This window comes from Aulostomus chinensis, chromosome 14, assembly GCF_037954235.1.
Source record: "Aulostomus chinensis isolate RoL2024-O1b breed Wild chromosome 14, RoL_Achi_v1.0, whole genome shotgun sequence".
NCBI classification, from domain to species: Eukaryota; Metazoa; Chordata; class Actinopteri; order Syngnathiformes; family Aulostomidae; genus Aulostomus; species Aulostomus chinensis.
The window spans coordinates 25,234,591-25,253,004 of record NC_141333.1 but is presented as its reverse complement, the minus strand read 5'-3'; the positions used below and the strand labels follow the sequence as shown (position 1 = coordinate 25,253,004).

Here is an 18,414-nt window from a genome sequence, read left to right as displayed (position 1 = left end):
GCTTCTGTGTGCATGATCTGTTTCATAATCCCAGGTGAGCGATCAGAGGTTAGTGAGCTGGAGGAGAGCAGGGTCCAGGGGGAGCAGCTAACTCGGATGGACCGTGAACCGCCACCGGTCAAACAGATCAGTCTCACTGACAGGGTAAGAGTGACACAGGGCAGCAACCTGTGAAACAATATTTAGATTCATATCCATGTCACTGAGGTAGAATGTTTGCTCTGCAACCGAAATGGAACAACATATGCAAAAAAAATTATCTATCACACCACATGGAATACACATGTGATATCATTTAGGTAAGTCCATCTGATACACATAAGCTACTTAATTTGAACAGCAAATGTACATGGGTAGCTTCTATAGCCTGCTATTGTCAATATGTGTAACCTTGATGATGACTCACACCTCATCAAATATTCAAGTGTTTACTGCTTCACACACTTGCTGTGTTTCCCAACTGCATTTGCAAACATTGTTTATAATGTCAGATGTGTCAGCAACTGTAGAGAGTAGAGTTTTGTAGTTTTGTTTAGAGATGAGGTCAAGACTGCCGGCCACACTGGAGCATTGACTGCAAAAAGCTGCATGTGTTTGAAATGGAGTTTGGTTACAGTAAACATGAGTGTAGCACCACTCTTTCCAGCAGGGAAAACCTTTTGGGGCTGAACAAACAAACAGTGTGGGAAGGTTAAAACAGCTTTGTGTGTACTGTAGTGAAAACTGGACGGGGTCATATATAACTGTACACACCGTGCACATTCATGTAACTTGGGGGACACATATTTTATGTGCTTTTTTCTGCCTCTTAATAGCTGGTGAAGTTTATTAATTGAATGAGTGTATAAACATCCATTGTGCATGTGTATGATTGTGTGTAGTCTACATGTGCATATAAATGTAATTAAATTAATAAATAGAGAGGGGAAGGGGTTTATGAAGGGTTTCCTTGTGGTCTGCTGAGGTAGACCCCTACCCCCACCACCATGTTCACTAGAATCAGCGTCTCCCCTCTTAGCCCCCCATGGCTGCTTTCCGTGTTGCGGCCGCTGTTTGGGGGGAACTTATGAAGGTTGCTGGCCTCCTCCCCTTGAGACTGTCGAAGAAAAGGCTCATTTTTCACACCCCACAAAGCAGCCATTTTGTGATAACACTGCCCTCATTCTACGTACATCTAATGAAATCCCAATGTTAGCCTTACTCTTGGAACTTATTTTAAAACCAAGGCTATAAATAAACTGGAATGGGTTGGCATGTACAGGTAAATGTTTTATCAGGTCCCACAAGTAAAGAGATTCAGAATGAGACTCCTTTTGTGACTTGTTCATCAATGAAAGCTACTGTCTTCTCCTCTCTTGTTTTCTGTGCGGAAAAGCATGATTGCTTGATAGCTTTGGCATTATGTGATATTAATGCAGTATGATAACCAACATCCTAGAACCTTCGAATCTACAAATTTAGTCTACTGTTGAAATCATCACACAATATGTCACAATATAGTCACGTGTAGAATGAGAAATAGAAGTTCTACAGAGAACTCACGTGCTCTTATAACAGCAGTGTACAAACAACTGAACACTTAAGTGTAAAATTTCTAGTTTTTTGGGCTACACCATGATTTAGCATTAGCATTTATCATCAGTGTGGGGTGGATATTTTTATATCTCCACTGAACTGAAAATACCCCTACAGAAATGTAAAAGTAGTCCTTTACAAGTAAAATACCTGAATTCAAAAGCTCGATTAAATAAAACTACAGGAGTGTTATCAGACAAATATACATAAAGTGTCAAAAAAGGGTTAGCAAGATAAAGCATTCATTTAGATAAATTAATTCATCATGGAAAAATTACACTTTCAATTATTTAATTAGTTGCATCCTTCGCCCTTGACCATATCCATGGTGCCTCTGATGTCAAAGCAGCTTGTGAAGCTTTTATGTTGTTTGGCCCTGTTTGTTGACAGCTAGCAGTGGCTATTGGCCCCTTTAGCAAAAATTAGGATTAGAGCCCCCAGGAATTTACGTAACTTTTGATCAGTTTGGATTGATAACATTTGGGAAGTCTAACAAAGCACACAAACTATTTATCCACATTTGTTACGAGCAGTAGCCAGTTCAGCTGCTGTTAGTCTTTTGTGTCCATCCTCTATCATGCAAGGAACCTCATGCACATTCAACGCTATTGGCAAATGTAATGAAGACCCCTGTCAATATGTAAGTCCCTCCCTTTGCTTTGGAAACAAATTGCACCCATTACTGTTTCATAATGCCTTTATATCTACCGTACTTTCAGGCCAACAGGCTCCATACTCTAATGCTCATTTTGGTGTGGTGGCACTAAGTATTTTTCCTTCCAGTTAGTCAAGCAGTTTATACCAATCCCAAATAATACTTAAAAATCAGATGCAGGAAAATAGTCATGTTTCAGGCTTTAATCTCTGTGCTTGCTGCTCATTAACTCCTCAACAGATTAAATATCAATAGACATTTGTGCAATATGCCCCACAAAAGTTTTTTGTTAATTGTGTTGAGACAGTCTTTGATACATGAACTGGGAAACTGATAGTACATTTGATATCTAAATGCTAAATGCAGTTGACCTCAAACATCTAGTGTATGAATATCAGTTGAAGCAGGTCCCCTATAGGATGTGTTGTACCGTAATCTTCCCGAAGTCTCTTGTTCCCCCATCTTTTTTTTTTTTTTTTTTAACCTGACAGCCAATCGTTAATGCAATCCTTGTGAAGTCACACCTGGACTTCCTCTGTGTCTCTCTTAAGTCACTCAGCGTGATCTCTGGTGACCCCAGCAAATTTCACCTGAACCAGGATAAACCTTGACCCAGTTTGTGAGAAGGATGGCCTTGGGGAGGTTGGAGAACAAGTCGGGGTGAATTCTGAACCTTCTGTGTTGCTTTTGGATCCCAGCCAGTGTGCATTTTCTCAGACACTGACATCCGTACCCTGCTGCCTGAACACTTAGTGAGTGGCTGCATAATACTGCAGTGTGGCAGTCATTTGGGTAAAGATAAAATCCTGGTGAAAGATTTTTGACACCAACTGCCATTTGCTGGTGCCCTCGAAAATATTGAATCCCTTGAGGACCCTGTCAAGCATAGGCTGAGCTGATAACGTCGGTTTTCAGGGATTGTGTTACTGCCAACCCCTCTGTCTCCAGAGTATTTTTCCTCCTGGAACAAACCCATTCATTTAGGCTGCATGGGTCGCTGCCAAAAAAGTCTCTAAAAAAATCAAGAAATTGTAAAAATTAATTGCCTTCCCTTGAGAAAATATCCCTAAAAGCCCATCTCTGCACGCAATTTCTGGATGAAGGTATTCCTTTAAACCTTGACATTAGGCTGCTCAGGTTACATGACTTTAAAGTCAAACCTTTTCAGTTCGCTTTCACATGTCAAGAGCATCTAATCAAGTCTTGAACTGATGAGTGGGTGTTTGGTATTGTCCTTGCCGGGGGGGCATTGTGTTAAGTGCTGCAAGGCCAGCCACATGCTTGTGAGATCGCAGTGTGTATTATTAGTTTGGTCGTATTTACACGTATCACTTGTATCCCTGTATGCCATCAGAGCAGCTGTCTCCACAACTTGACTCCATGGTAACACACTCACTCCCAGCAGCTCCCCCTCCTCACTCCTGTTCTCCTGGTTTGTTATCCCACATTGTGTGATTACTGTCAGCAATAATACATAAACAGCTTTCACAATCAGCTGGGGCTCTTGTACCGAGTCAGCACTCTGGGGGTAATGTGAAGGGAAGGGGGAAGTTGTATGTTGTTGAAGTAGAATAGTAAGTTTTGGGCAGCTTGGGGGCGATGGACATCCGCTCCAGCTGTGTTTAGGAATCTGACAGATAGTGCACTCCATTAATTCCCTTTATTAAGCCTCTTGGCCTGGGCTGCGCCAGGGAAAACGATTGCAGCTGTAACCCTTCAAATGCTGGCTGGACTGTTCACTCATAGCCAGATGTCACCCTGAGTGAGTCAGAGATAGAGAGGGAGAAGATGGAGGATGTGGAGTGGCTGCTGGATAAGCCTGCAAATGTATCTCTGTTTAAATAACATACATAGTGTAAGAATGCAGAAAAAGCCATTTTCAAACTTTTCACAAAACTGGAAGATGAGATAACCTAGTGAATTATCAGGTCCTCCAAAGCTGTGACACGAGGTCAGCAAGAGAATATTGCAATCATAATGTGGTAACTGAAATGAATTGGATTTTGATCTACCATATGAGCAAGGCAGCAAGCGTTGGCCCAAACACCAAAGCCTTCACAGGGGCCTTGAAAATTATTCTCTTGTTGCTTGTTGGCAGTTGAATCAAAGCAAGATTATCCCTTGATGTTGTTTGAAATATTTATCAAAAGAGACAATACAAGGAGTGGCACAAATCATAAATATCAAGAAGTATAAAAAGCTAATTCAAAGCACATTTTAAGAGGCGGATAAGTCTTTTACTTTGGAAACATAAGCAGGGCTCAAGAAACAGATACTCAGGAAAGAAAAAAAGGAAAGGAACCATAGCAACCATATGGAGACATAAAACATACCATGACAAAAAAGCTGTTTTTTATAGAAGTTGCATTATGAACATTATTGCAGAATGGCAGTAGATAAGTTAGGCTACGTTAGGATTGGGCTGAGCCCATTTTAGGGGGCCATGGAGGCTTCGCCAGAGTGATTGTACTCTGAGGCAGATCGTAAATAGAAATGGTGTTCAGTAAGCACACTTCTGGGCCCCCAGTAAGCCCTGTAAGCCCCTGTGTTAGGGCAGATGGAGGACTGGGATTACTCGCCTCTCTCTTTTAGATTTTTACAGCCACCAATGGATGAGTGCTCAGTGAAGAACAATGAGTTCAAGCTTACTCGGAGATGAGGGTGATGAGATTCAGTGATGCAAGAAGAACAAGGGAGTCGATGGTGGTGCAGGGACGTTTAGGGAAGGTGGGGGTCTCCACAACAGATTGTTATGGCGCCCTCTTGGGAGCTTCCTGCATGGAGCATGGCTAATCCAGAGCAGCCTCCGGCCTCCTGCTTTACAGCTGACTGGGGAGAAACCATAAAAAAGCGTCCTTTCTGCTTGGAGCCAGGGGCGAGGCACTGGCATGGAGCCCACACACTGCAGCTATGTATGAAAAAAATGCAAACAACACTCCACATCAAGGCGGGGCAGGGACCTGGAGGGATTGCCAGGGACACCTGGTCATTGAGTGCAAAGAAGGTAAAGAGGTTGAAGAATGGATCTGAACAACACATGCTACAAAAATGGTTAAGACACCTGCATTACCTGCCTGTGTTATATGCATAAAATGAGTATGATGCATAATCTGGAGGAAGTTCCAGCTGCAGGGGGTGTCAATATTGCTGTATTTTAGGAAGACAGAGTTCAGAAAACACAAAAACTTAAAGGTCAGAAAGTTTGGCATTTTGGTTTCCCATGGGTGTTGGAATTCCTTGAAAACACTTAAATCTTAATGTGAAAATCTCAAGGTTGGAAAAGTGCTTTGAGTTTGTGGAAAGTGCTTCAAAATGCTTCAAATTGTAATTGTGTTACTTTCCTAGTAAATGTCACATTGGTGGTCTACATCATCTAAAGCTGAACATTAATCCAGATGCAGCTCAGTACTGTATTCTAGTCATAAATCTCTTTATAAACATTGTGTTTTGGTCAGGCTTCAAGTGTTTTTTAGAGTGTGTAAGTGCTTAGCACATTGAGCATTTGTGACTCATAAGTTGTTGCAGCACATTTTGGGTTGAAATTAGGGACGCATCAAATGCTGGCCAAGGACCGGAATCGGCTGGTTTGCAGTTTGACAGGCTCTGACTGGTGAGTGTCATGTCTTCCCGATTCTTAGCTGGTCACTTGCCAGTGCTCCGTTCGCCAATCCCGTCGCATCACATCGCAGATTGAGCCAGACAGGAAGTCTCCATACCAATTACATAGTATATCCGGTCACTTTACAAAATAAAACGCCATGTGCAGGCTCGTAAAATGGACCTGAACATAATACTATATAAAAAGGTTCTCCACGTTTTAGTGATAGAAACACAGAACAACAACAGAACCTGAGAAAGTAAACAAAGCCAGCGGGCAGCTGTAGGCAATCATTGTGTGGAAGACCGATGTGATTGGTGTCGCAGAACGCGGCGCTGCAGTGCCCGGTGGAAATTCGGAGGGAGGGTGTGTGTGTGTGTGTGTGTGTGTGTGTGTGTGTGTGTGTGTATGTGTGTGTGTCTGTGTTGATATGAAGTTTGCAATCTGTAAAACGGGTAAGGCCAAAAGTGAACAACAAACATAATGGGAGACTTAAAGCTCCGTCACCCCGTTGAGCAGCCAAGTTTGAGGAGGTTAACAAAGTGAATGCAGCTAAGGCTAGTGGGCAAATCTCGGAGCCAAGGGCTAGCCAGCATCAGCCACTCATCCTTCATTAGCTGCTGCATTCAGGTTCTTTTGTTCCTTGAGTAAGAGATGTATTAGATACAACTGGATTTACAGCTACCTTTTTTAGAAGGAGAGCACTTTTTAAAAAAAAAATGTATTCCTGAATTTTTCAGGCTTGGCATAGTAAATAGAGATCCGGTAACTTAGTGCAATTTTTTTTTCGGGGGGGGGGGGGGTAGTAATTTCTTTGATTATGAAAATAAAATTTTGGACCACCTGAATGGATAATAAATATCAAAAATCTGTCCAAAAGAAACACTTGTAGGAAAATAAATGCTGATTTGATATAAAAAAATGGTTGACATTTTGCTGCTTCAAACATGTATCTTTAAAATGCTTTAAAAGTGTTTAAATTTGGCTTCAGAAAGGATGTAGGAATCCTGGCCAATGTTGTTTAATCTTAAGACAGTTTTGTCATTTTACATTTGTTTCAGATGTTGTGATAAAACTGACCAATGGCTCAAACTACTGCTACCTCTGACTGTCCAAAAATCAGTTATTGTTTAACATCTTGCATTGCAATCTATTGGTGCATATTTCTAAATACATTTTTTTTCATAAAGGTACTTTACAACAGGATGTATGTAGCACACAAAAATGACAACTTTTGCCTGTCTTTTGAGGAAAATATGTAAAATATTTTAGCCTTTTTAATCCGTGAGTGTCAAGTTATACTACTAATGAGTTTATGGTATTCATGAATGTAATATACCTATGTCTTGATACATGGTCTTGAAACTATAATATCACAAGACCTTTTGTCTGATGTGCTGTAATAAACCTTGTGTTCTATGGCCATATATTCCGTAATTATTATTAAGTACATGCTTGTTAGTAAGTCAGTGTTATTGCTATCATTGTGCCAAAATACTTGAAAAGATGCATAATCACCAGTGCTCCATGCACAGCTGTTTCCAGGAGTCCCTTTAAACACAGCTGCTGCAGTTCTGTGTTTCAAACATTCCGCCCATGTTGTTCCTCCCTCTCAGTCCCTAAAGCTGTCACCTCAACAACGGGCAGTAAAAGAGGCTTTTGTGCTCCCTAGGTCCAAGGAGGAAAAACACCAAGAGCACAAAGCCAAGTCCACGATGGCCGTTGGTGTAGTTTTTAGTATAAAATTGTGAAAAGGGCATTTGAAAATGTGTTAATAATGGTGGCAAAGTGGCTGAGTCCAGTGTTGAACAGTGTGTCTATTGTCTTGGCTTATTTGGAGCCTGCTGGAGAGATTAAGCACCCAGAGAAGAGATGAGGTACTGAGGAGAGGAGGGAGGGAGGGTGGGGGTCGCAGGGTTGATTTGAAGGGCTTGGATGGTGGTTTGGAGTGTGTTGCAGGGGAGGGGGCTCGCTCGTTCTCACTCTCTTCCTCTCTTCTTAAATGAGAATTCGGCAAGGGCAGCTGGAGGCACGCAGTGTGTTGTAGTGCTCTAGGGCCATGTGGTTTGTATTAGTGAAGACAGGGTGTCTGGCACCAGGATAGAGAGTGGGTGGTTCAGAGGGAGTTTAGGTTGTGTGAGGTTGAGAGGTTACAGGACATTTGGATTTCAGATATCTGTGAGGATATGAGAATCAACAAGGAGGGATGTTTTTAGATGTGTTTGACAGATGTACACGCAGCCACCGATGCTTAAACATCAACATACAAACATACTGGTCTCTGACAATCCATACATTTGTAGATTCATACATTTTTACCAGATTGATCTATTCGGTAGCAAATTGTGGGGTTCTTATTCTCATGAAAAACATACTATGGACATATTTGAAATAGCATTTAATGACTTTCATAGTTTCAGTTGAGAAGTTACAGAAAATGAAGGGAAAGAGTGTGATGAACCACAATGGTTTGAACTGAGCAGCAGAAGTTTGATGTGGCATGCATCTTCACCAGTGGAATATTGGGGCTATTTAACCTCATTAATCATTATATCAGCATATTGATATTATTTAAATAGGATGACTGTGTTATTAACAGTGTTATTAACAATCCTGCAACAATACAGTTTAATTCAACACTTTTGGTGTGCAGTAAATCTATTTGCAGGATAATAAAAAAATTTGAAAAAACAAACCTTGACCCTGTTGTTTCAATATCAGGTGCATACAGTGTGACACAACACCATTGACACTGGTGTCTATAACGTCTCCAATTGTGTCCAGCTCACCTTGTGTGTTTATTACTGCCTACAAGGTCAAAGGACCCTGAGCGTACACTAGTTTTCATGTCAGTCTTCCACCACACCATAAACTGCCAGATTTGTCCAGCACGAGCTAGCTATGGAAACTAGAGAAGCACCAAACCACTTATTTTTTTTGGGTCTGATCTGATTCGATATACATTTGCCACTTTTTAATTCTAATACCAGAGCCAGATATTCGTTATTTATCATTAACTAGATAATTTCATTATGTAGTTGTTGGCATTATGTTTAAGATTACATCATGAGGCTGTCATAAACAAAGAACACTTCTTATTAAAAGAGAAAAAAATATACACAAATGCTTTAAATGTAAATGTATTCCAAATCCATCCATCCATTCGTCCATCCATCCATCCATACATCCATCCATCCATTTTTTTACCACTTGTCCTGTTAAGGGTCGCGGGTGGGGGGCTGGAGCAGCCAGCAGCCTTCTGGCATGAGGCGGCGTTCACCCTGGGTGGGTCGCCAGTCCATCGCAGGGCCAACATAGAGACAGACAACCCTTCACACTCACAGCCACACCTACAGTCAATTTAGAGTCTGGATTAACCTGGTCCCCTCTTGATGTCTTTGGACTGTGGGAGGAAGCTGGAGTACCAGAGAGAACCCACACAGGAACAGGGAGAACATGGAGACTCCACACAGAAAGACCCCGTGCCCGAGCCAGGGCTCAAACACGGAACCTTCTTCCTGGGGTGGCACAACAGTGCTGACCACTGCACCACCGTGCCACCCTGTATTCCACATGTGTATTCAAATGTATTTGAATTGTGTGTAAGGGCCCACACCCGATTCCCAATATTCCTGATTCATTGACCCATCTTTATGTGTGCAATGTAACCATGACCACCATGTCCTGAGCTGGTCATGTAAATTCCTGTGACATCCTTGTCAGGGATGCTTCAGGACTCATGTACACTACAAAGGACAGCTGATCAAATGTGTCCCATCCAGGTGCATCTCAGTAAGTGGTTCGAGCGACTGGATCATTGATGGTTGTCAATACTTGTGTTTAATGTTTTCCATTTTTGATCTGAACCCCTAAGACACAGTTGGAGTTGTTGATGGAAGTCTTAGATAGAATGTTGGAGTTCAAACAACAACTCTCTACTGCCAACACATCTAAAGTAATTTGTTGTTTCTCTCTATCCAGCTCAATCAGTTGCTGATGTTGCCATCAGCAGCGGACTCAGACCAGGACAGTGTATCACCAGGACTCCAGCAAGTGCCAAGCAAGGAAAGAGTTTACAGACAGAGACTGCAGGTGTACCAGGAAGCCCAGCATAGACAGGCCCAGTTTGTTCAGAAGCTGCAGACCAAGGTGACTTGAAATGGTGCTCACAATTTTGAAAACTTTAAGTGTTCCTTTGGCTCAATGTTGTATCTTGTTTGTTTTGTATAAGGTTCTTCAGTACAAGAAGAGATGTGGGGAACTACAGGAACAGGTGCTGGAGAAGACCTCAGAGTCCGAGAAGATGAGATTGTTGGTATGTCAGAGTTGATGCATTATGCTAAAAAGCACCTCCTGTGGCAATCTTAAAACCAATCCAACTATTAGAGCCAGCTATTTTGGGGGGTGAGGTTGAAAAGCCATGGGAGCGTTGCAGTTTTAGGAAGGATCTAGTTGTCTACAGTAAAATAGGGAAAAATTGGAGGAGAAAAAAAAGGACGAAAAGCTGAAAAAAGGGTAAAAACTCACTGTAGTACAGAGAACTGTTTCTAAACTCATAAAATTTAATTGAATTTCTATGGAGCTTGTAGCTTTGTAGCCACAGAAAGGCAGACTATTTAAAAATCTAGAATCTATAAATATATGAAGATGCCTCTTCTCTGCAAAATCTAATCTCAATGTTTATGCACTGGAGTTTTCAGTTTTTTATGGACATTAGACTTGTGATCCTGATTTGGCCCCAAGCTAGCTTTATTGTCACAAATAATGCATTCCTTTAAGGTGCCAGTGGTAATTTCTGAAATCAGCTAGCAATGGTCTGTATCATCTGATAATACAGCTTTGGAGTTCATGAGGCAGTAGTGAATCATGTTGCATGAAGAAGCAGTGACTCAACTCCAAGCTTCTCACCCTATCTCTCAACCTACAAAGAGACGTCCTTCTGACTGCTTGCACCTGGCTTCTCATTCATGTATTCACCACCTAAAATTTGTCATCATTGGTGGGGGTTGCAACTTTAATGTTCAGCACAATAGAACTGTCATCACTGCTGATGCAGCACTGATCCGCCTCTCTACCTCAGTCTCGTTCCTTGCTCTATGAACAATGTGCTGAAGTTCCTGTTACTACTATTACTACTACTACTTTCATATACGACGGTATTAATGTCCGTTATGTAGCACTTGTTTCTCATGATAGTGATGGCCAGTCTTTCTGCTTATTATTATTTTGGAGCAAGAAAACCAGGTCTTTGCTGGTTGTCAAATAGCACATTAAAACCGATATTGAAGGTGAGTGCAAGAAAGAGCCACTGTAGCAAGTGTCAGCAGTCTGTCAAATTCTTCATGAAATAGGGTTCTTTCACACAATTAGTAAAGCAATCATGCTGAAAAGTAAAACATGACTTGAGTATGATATTATTTACATACGTATATTCTGTTCCATTGTTGGCACAGTGGGGGATCCATAGGTTTTCTCAAACCAGATAATTAAGTGGGTCTGCCTTGGGGGTCTTCTTCTACTGTACTTGGATGTCCTCAGTACACTTTCCATAGTAGGTGCACAGGAAACATCCAAATCAGTTCATTGTTTCATCAGACTCCTTTTACGGCAAAGGAACTACAATACAAGGAAATACTCTGTCCAGACATTCAAAGAGAGGACTCATTTTGATCGCTACATAAGCGCCTCCACTGTTTGGTCAGGGTGCCTGTTTTACGTAAGGGTAACTGGGGGGACAGGTGGGACAGGTGCTACGTCCTCCTGATGAAACTCTTTGCCATTGTGTTAGTGGATGATTGAAAGAGGGAGCACATGTTTGTCAGAGGTGGAAGAGCAGTTCACCCTACCAAGGACAGCTTGATGAATTGGCAATGTATGATAAGCAGGAAAACAAGGAAAAAAGAAAAAAGTTTATAAAAATGTGGCCTTCAAATTAATATTTTTTTCTGAAGTTCCTCAGCAGATATATGGAGTTACCAGGCAATGCCCCATCTAAGAGAGCCAGATTAGCTGTCTTGAATTTTGATGCATAAAACAACAGTAAAAGCCTTCCTCTCAATGACACATAGCCACGTGGAGGCAACCCTCTTGCTCTGTGGGAAGAACTCCAACACATCTGCACTCAGCTGTGGGCTCATGAGTATCCCCACAGCTGCTCGGCTGCTCTCATCTTGGGCAACACCGGAAAAAAGAGTTTGGCCCCATTTCAGACTTTTGGTTCCAGAGCTGTTGCTGTGCATAGGTGACTACAACTTTATCCCCATCAGGGAGGTGAAGTACACAGTAAGGCCTACAAAGTCAGGCCTTGCCAGCTGCACCTGACCCCAATGCCGATCCTTGCTGGTGGTGGGCCCACAGAATAAATTACATGTATTTAATTCATCCAAATATTGCTCTTGGCTGAGAGGTGCCCACAGAGAATTTATATTAGCAGTTTTTCGCTGTAATTATGTTGTTTTATAAATATTTGGCAAGTGCAAATTCACTGCTACCATACACTGAAGTGTTATCAAGATGCCAGTGGTGGTGGTGGTTGTGTGTGTGTGTGTGTGTGTGTGTGTGTGTGTGTGTGTGTGTGTATGTGTGTGTGTGTGTGTGTGTGTGTGTGTTCAGCTGCAGGCCCACCTGGACTCAGCCCGGCGTCAGCAGCAGACAGAACAAGATCTCAACATGGCCATCCAGAACAAGTCTTCTCAGCTAGTGGAGGAGCAGAGAAGGTGAGTGGGCGCTGAGCTGTGACCTAAGCAAATAGAAACATTCTGTATTGCCAAGCATTATGTTTAGAGAATTTTAGAAGAAACACACAAAGTTTTGCATTCAGAAAACCTATAGCATCATGGAGTCTATGTTTGGATGCAGACAGTGCAGTTATGGATAGGAGTCAGAGAAATTTGCTCCTGTTTTTCTTTCTCTGTTTCTTGCTGGGAAACAGACATCAAGCCAAAATATTTCTGAGAAATGTGTGGACCAGAGATATTCCCAGCATCTCTTGAGCTTTGTGTTTTTCCTTGCCCCGGTTAGAGGGAGACGACAGAACCTGTCCTTGGCAGATAATCTCAGCATCCAATTTGTCAGAGAAAATTAGTGGGATGTCAGCTCTTTCCTCTAAAGCATTTTAATTATGCTTTGAATTTTATGTGGGCCAAGATTTAATTCCCTGTGATTTATACAGTTGTGGAACTTCATTTGAAATGCCCATGGCAGAAACTTTGCCAGGAAATGATCGTTTTTACTGCCTAGAATGTCACTTACGAAAGAGTTAACTGGCTTAATCTACTTTAGCACCTTGTGTAAAGATTAAGTCTAGCACCATTACTTGAAATGTTTAATTGTGGAATCCCTCTCTTCCTGCCTCTCTGAAACACAATATAATCCAGTACATACAAACATGGATTCGGCTCCTTGTCAGACAGATAACGGAACTTAGCCCTGTGGCATGCTTTACTGTAACAGGGTGTGTGTGTTGAGTGTGAGAATGATGTAAACATTTTTGTAAATGACTCTACAAGCAGATCTGGTTGAAATTAAATCTAAGTTGACACAGATGTTATAAAACTGTCACACATGTTCACCCTGTAAATGTGGTAGGCAAGGGTGGATCTAAAGGCTACAAATGTAAGACTGATACTTTGACTCTGTGAATTATGGCGTTTGGTTGCTGTAAAAGGGTTATAGGAGGGTGTCATGACAGGTTTTTGTTAGAGGAGAAGTACGAAAGGATCCCTTAGTGTCCTAAGGCTTGTTATTTCCAGATGTGCCAGCCTTAGCCAAGTCAACTGTATGCTGCGGGAACAACTGGAGCAGGCAGGCACGGTCAACCAGGGGCTAACAGAGAGCTTGTGGAAGGCCCGCGAAGACATTGAGTTGTACGATACGCGTCTGCGCAGAGAACAAGAGGTGAGAGAAACCGCAAAAATGAAGCACTTGAGTCAGAAAAGCAACAGGGAAAGCTCAAGTTTATCCGTCTTTGCATGGAGATTGTGCAAATAGGCTCCTGTTGAGTTCACATGGGGTAGGAATTCCATTCATGGCCAGTTTCCTCAATTCACTCTCATTCTCTGTTCATTTCAGTGCTATGATTTTTTTGAGTTGTTTTTTCCTGTGAAAACATTCCAACTGCTGAGAGGGAGGAAAATTTGGTGCAAACAGCTCTGTTCATGCTGTAAATGGGCTACATCTGTTGATTGAGGGAAATCCAGTTATTTGAAAGTGTGCCAGTGTGTGTCCACGAGTGCATCTGTTTGGGATCACAATAAAATGAGAGGTGCCATTGCTTGCTCAGCAATCTTCACCACCCACCTTCCGGTCTCTAGTCCCTATGTTGCTGCTTGTCCCTGCAGACATGCTCCTCTCGGCTGAATCACGAACAGGCTCATGTCAGAGCACTGTGGCGCCAGGCCGCCTCCCTGCGGAGTACTTTCATCCAGCTAAGGACTTTCACTGACAGGTGAGTGAGGTGCACTGCCAGAAAACCCTCCAGCAACTCAGGATGCTTCAAAAGCCCCTGCCTCTCTCTCGTGTCTCATTGTCACGACTGCACCCAGGGATCAAAGTGGAACAGTTCAACAGGGTCACCAGACTCCCTACTCAATGTTTCCTCACTGGAGGGACAGATGGCTTGAGGTGTCTGTGTTCACTGTTGAAATTATCCATCAGTACAGAACTGTAGCCCTGTAAGACTTGGCTTCAGGTTGGACCACAATGAGCAGCACTGACGAGTAATTAGATTTAATAGTGATTGCTCACTTGTAGATGGCTGTGATCAATGGGAGCACTGATTCCCGAGCTTAATGACTTCAGACATCCATCATTTTCAAATACAAACAGACAGTTCTTTTAATTAGGATAATGGCTCACAACTGTAAGAGTGAAAATACCATGTCATTTTCTCTTACCTTTACAGGACTTACACATGTTACATTAAACTCTGATGGTTATGAATCTTTCCAACAGGACTCTATCTGATATGCGCAGCGAGTGTGTTGCTGCCAGCCAGCAGCTTCATGTTGCCTGCGTGAGCTTCGAGTCAAGAGTAACACAGGAGAGCAGCTCTAGTGGTGCTAAACTATCAGCACTAGAGATGCAGCTGAAGAACAAACTCAAAGAGGCCATGCAGCTGCAGGGTCGTTGGGATGCAGAGAAAATTGAGCTGAAATCCAGGTAAAGTCACAAGCAGCTTTCTCCTCCCTTTTGTAAAAGGCAGCCAATAAAGACAGGGGTAGGATTTCTCCTAATAACACATTTTTTAATGTGATAGAATCATACATAACAACATTTTTCTGGCAAGCCCAACTTGAATTGTTGAATTAAATATTAGACAAATGAAGGTACCCCATTACATTGATGACAAAAGGCTGAAAATAAAATGTTGTGCTTTCATAACATGTATATGCACATAGAAAGCAGAAGCAACTCCTCCATTTTCAGAACTCTGCATTTTGTGCCTGTCACAGTGACCTTTGACCTCCTCCTCTCCCTGTGCCTGCGTGGGTTCTCTCTGGTACTCCAGCTTCCTCCCACAGTCCAAAGACTTGCAAATGGGGACTAGGTTTATTGGATACTCTAAATTGACCGTAGGCGTGGCTGTGAGTGTGAATGGTTGTCTGTCTCTATGTGTTGGCCCTGCAATGGACTGGTGACCTGTCCAGGGTGAACCCCGCCTCTTGCTCGAAAGCCACTGGGTTAGACTCCTGCCCCCCTGCGACCCTTAACAGGATAAGCAGAAGAAAATGAATGGATGGATGGATGAAGAATGTGACAGATATCATGTACTGTACATGTGAAGGGATGCTGATCTTGATCTTTGACTTCCAAAATCGTATTAGTTCATCACTGAGTCCCAGTGCACGACTGTAGCAAATTTCCTCAAAGTGTTCTTGTGATATTACGTTAACAAGAATGAGACCAACAGCCAGTAAACATAATTCCTCTGGCCTGTGGCTATTGCTGGAACAGAGGCATAAAGAAGTACAGTAACAACAAATGCTGCATCCATGTTTCTCTTTCTCAAGGAGGAAAGAAAAAAGTATCAAAAACTGATGTAGGAATTCTGAGGTCACGCACAGAACAATTCTTTATTTTAGTTTCAGAATCCTTCCTATGATTGAAAGGAGAGTCAAATTTACCCCCTGGATGGAACCTTAGAACCTTACATAGGCTTTGATCATTTAAAATCTTGCACGATGACGCTTTCAGTGAGCTACTGTTCTCACAATGCTACAGAATAATCAAGTCTTTTGTATCATTTCGTGTGCACCTCAGCTAGAACATTGCAGGAATGTCAACGCCTTTGTGTTCAGGATTTTAGCTGGCTTTTGGTCTCTGAGGAAATGTCATTGTTAATTCAAAGGACCGTACTCGTAGAATATGATAGTGTTGATGGTGGTCGAGTAGAGGGGGAGGACATGCCTGTCTTGTATCTCCAATGTCTGGGGGAGGGGGGGGGGGGACTCTGTATGCCTGTGTTTGTGATTTCCCTCTCTGTCTACTTGCATGTACGTTGTTGATGGCTCTAGAATCCTGGAGCTGACTGACACGGTGAAGCACCTTCGGAGCCAGAACAGTGAAAAGGACGCCAGTCTCGACACCATGCAGATCAGTCTGGACAGGATGGTGGGACCTAGGGCATCAGGAGTGGGAGGTGGTAGATAGACGAGTGGTTTACGGGGCTTAATTGCTTTTAGTCTGGAATTAAGGTTTGATGAACTCCACGACTTCCTTGTCTAAAGGGGCCAGAGTCTGGGGAATGTCAGGCATGCTGTATGTGTGCTGCTCATCTAACCTTAATTGTTTCCTGCTCAGGAGATGAGGAGAACGGAGGATAAAGCAGAGATGGAGGTCCTCCACGCAGAGATCCAAGCCCTTCAGAAAATGCTATGCGATGTTCACCAGGTCAGAATAAAACAGAACACTGAACTACAAAGTGTAGTCTGTAAAGGATTATTCATATTTTACTATCTCTCTCCACTGTCTAGCTGGTTAGCAGTGAGGGGGACAGCAGTGGCTCCAAAAGTGTGTCCTCCTCACCTCTCCATGGTTGCTCTCCTCTGAGAAATACTACCCTGATGGCCGTGAAAAGTGCTCTCTCCAAGTACCAGAAAGAAACACAGGTCCAATAAAAGTATCTCTGTTGCACTCTCATTCTATGTTTTAGACTTTTTCTAATGGAATATTGCTTTTAGTCAGACCAGAGGGCCAGAACTATAATTACCAATGTAGTAGAGTGACTATAGTTGCTCTTGAGTGATCGATTTTATGTCATTGGTCAGGAGTGTTTGGTTTTGGCTCCACGGTTTATGACAAGGCAGCCAAGTAATGAATAATTTCATTTTACAGCTTAAAAGTATGCTGAAGTAGGATTCCAAAGACATTTGAAGTGAGAAATAGAAGTAACAGAGCTATAGTTGAAAGATGAATCAAGAGTGTTACTCGTTGTAGATTGTTTGACCTGAGTTGCTTCACTATGACCAATAATGAGAGTGAATGTAACGAGCATGGTATAGAAGGGGTAGAATAGAAAGATGACTGGAGACTAAAATCATGACCAGAAAGCTTACTAGATCCTGCAAGGCGCTGAGGTTCATTAATAGGCAGGTAGAGCTCACCATCCCACAAGTGTGAGAATAAGATGATAATGCAATGAATTGCAGGAGGAATGGTGGTTACGTTCTATGCAGCGATCATTCCAGCGTTGACCATACTGTTTGATCACAAGCATTACTTGAACTGCTAAAATGGCAGATTAGCGTTTAAATTCACATGTTCTTTTTTTTTTTTTCTTCCTTCAACTCTCCTGACATCTAAAATTTTTTGTTGAATTTTTTTGTCTCCATACTAATGTCATGATTTATCATTTTTGGCAACATGTAAAGCTTTTTTTTTCAACCAGAGTTAACCAACTCAATCCACAGGACCTGCGTGGGCATCAAGATGCTGCCATAGAGCAAGTGAACACCCTACGCAATCGCCTGCAGGAGAGGGACACTGAGAGGAAAGAGCTGGAGCTGAGGATCCAGGAAGTAAGGAGGGAAAGTCAAGAGGCCAAAACAGCTTTGGAGGAAAGCCTCCGAGACAGCAACAGATACCACTGCTCACTGGAGGTCATGTCGAGGTACTTGCCACTGCACTTATTATCATTTCCCTGGAATGTGTCAAGGCTTTAAGACTGTTGATAAAGTAGTAGTGGATTTTTTTCCTCTTTCATGCTGTGTTTCTGTTTTCATTTGTGTGTTCTGGTTCATATTTTCAAGGCTTGTGTTTATTTAGGAAATGGCTTTATGTTTAGCTAGAAGTACATGTAGTGTGACTCAGCTCTGCTTTGATATTTCCTTAGAAATTAATAAAAATGTCTGGATGTACCCCAAAATGTAATGGCTTCTTCCCTTGTACATGCTCCACCCCTCCACCATGTTTTGACCTGGTAGTTTGTGTATAATCCTGCTAAAACACACAAACAAATGGCAATGAAAACATTGATGGAGAATATAAAATTATTCGTCATCATTGCCATCACCAATAATGTGTTCCAGATGTTTTGTTGTGATTGTTTTAGGAAATATCGAGTTTTACACACTCTGTCTGCTCCACA

The 18,414-nt window shown here is 42.3% G+C and overlaps 1 protein-coding gene across 7 annotated transcripts in view; it reads left to right on the top strand.

Annotated features, from left to right (window-relative positions):
- crocc2 (ciliary rootlet coiled-coil, rootletin family member 2) overlaps positions 1-18,414 on the top strand; it is a 36,802-nt gene that overhangs the window by 1,378 nt on the left and 17,010 nt on the right. For all 7 annotated transcript variants that reach the window (XR_015119319.1, XR_015119320.1, XM_086225024.1 and 4 more), the window contains exons 3-13: positions 35-144; positions 9,810-9,977; positions 10,060-10,143; positions 12,441-12,544; positions 13,580-13,724; positions 14,168-14,274; positions 14,781-14,987; positions 16,343-16,439; positions 16,629-16,718; positions 16,802-16,936; positions 17,738-17,937. Coding sequence is in view for 5 of the 7 variants with exons in the window: in XM_086225024.1 (XP_086081150.1) it covers positions 35-144; positions 9,810-9,977; positions 10,060-10,143; positions 12,441-12,544; positions 13,580-13,724; positions 14,168-14,274; positions 14,781-14,987; positions 16,343-16,439; positions 16,629-16,718; positions 16,802-16,936; positions 17,738-17,937 (1,447 nt within the window). In the remaining 2 variants the exon portion in view is untranslated. The remainder of the gene's footprint in view (positions 1-34; positions 145-9,809; positions 9,978-10,059; positions 10,144-12,440; positions 12,545-13,579; positions 13,725-14,167; positions 14,275-14,780; positions 14,988-16,342; positions 16,440-16,628; positions 16,719-16,801; positions 16,937-17,737; positions 17,938-18,414) is intronic.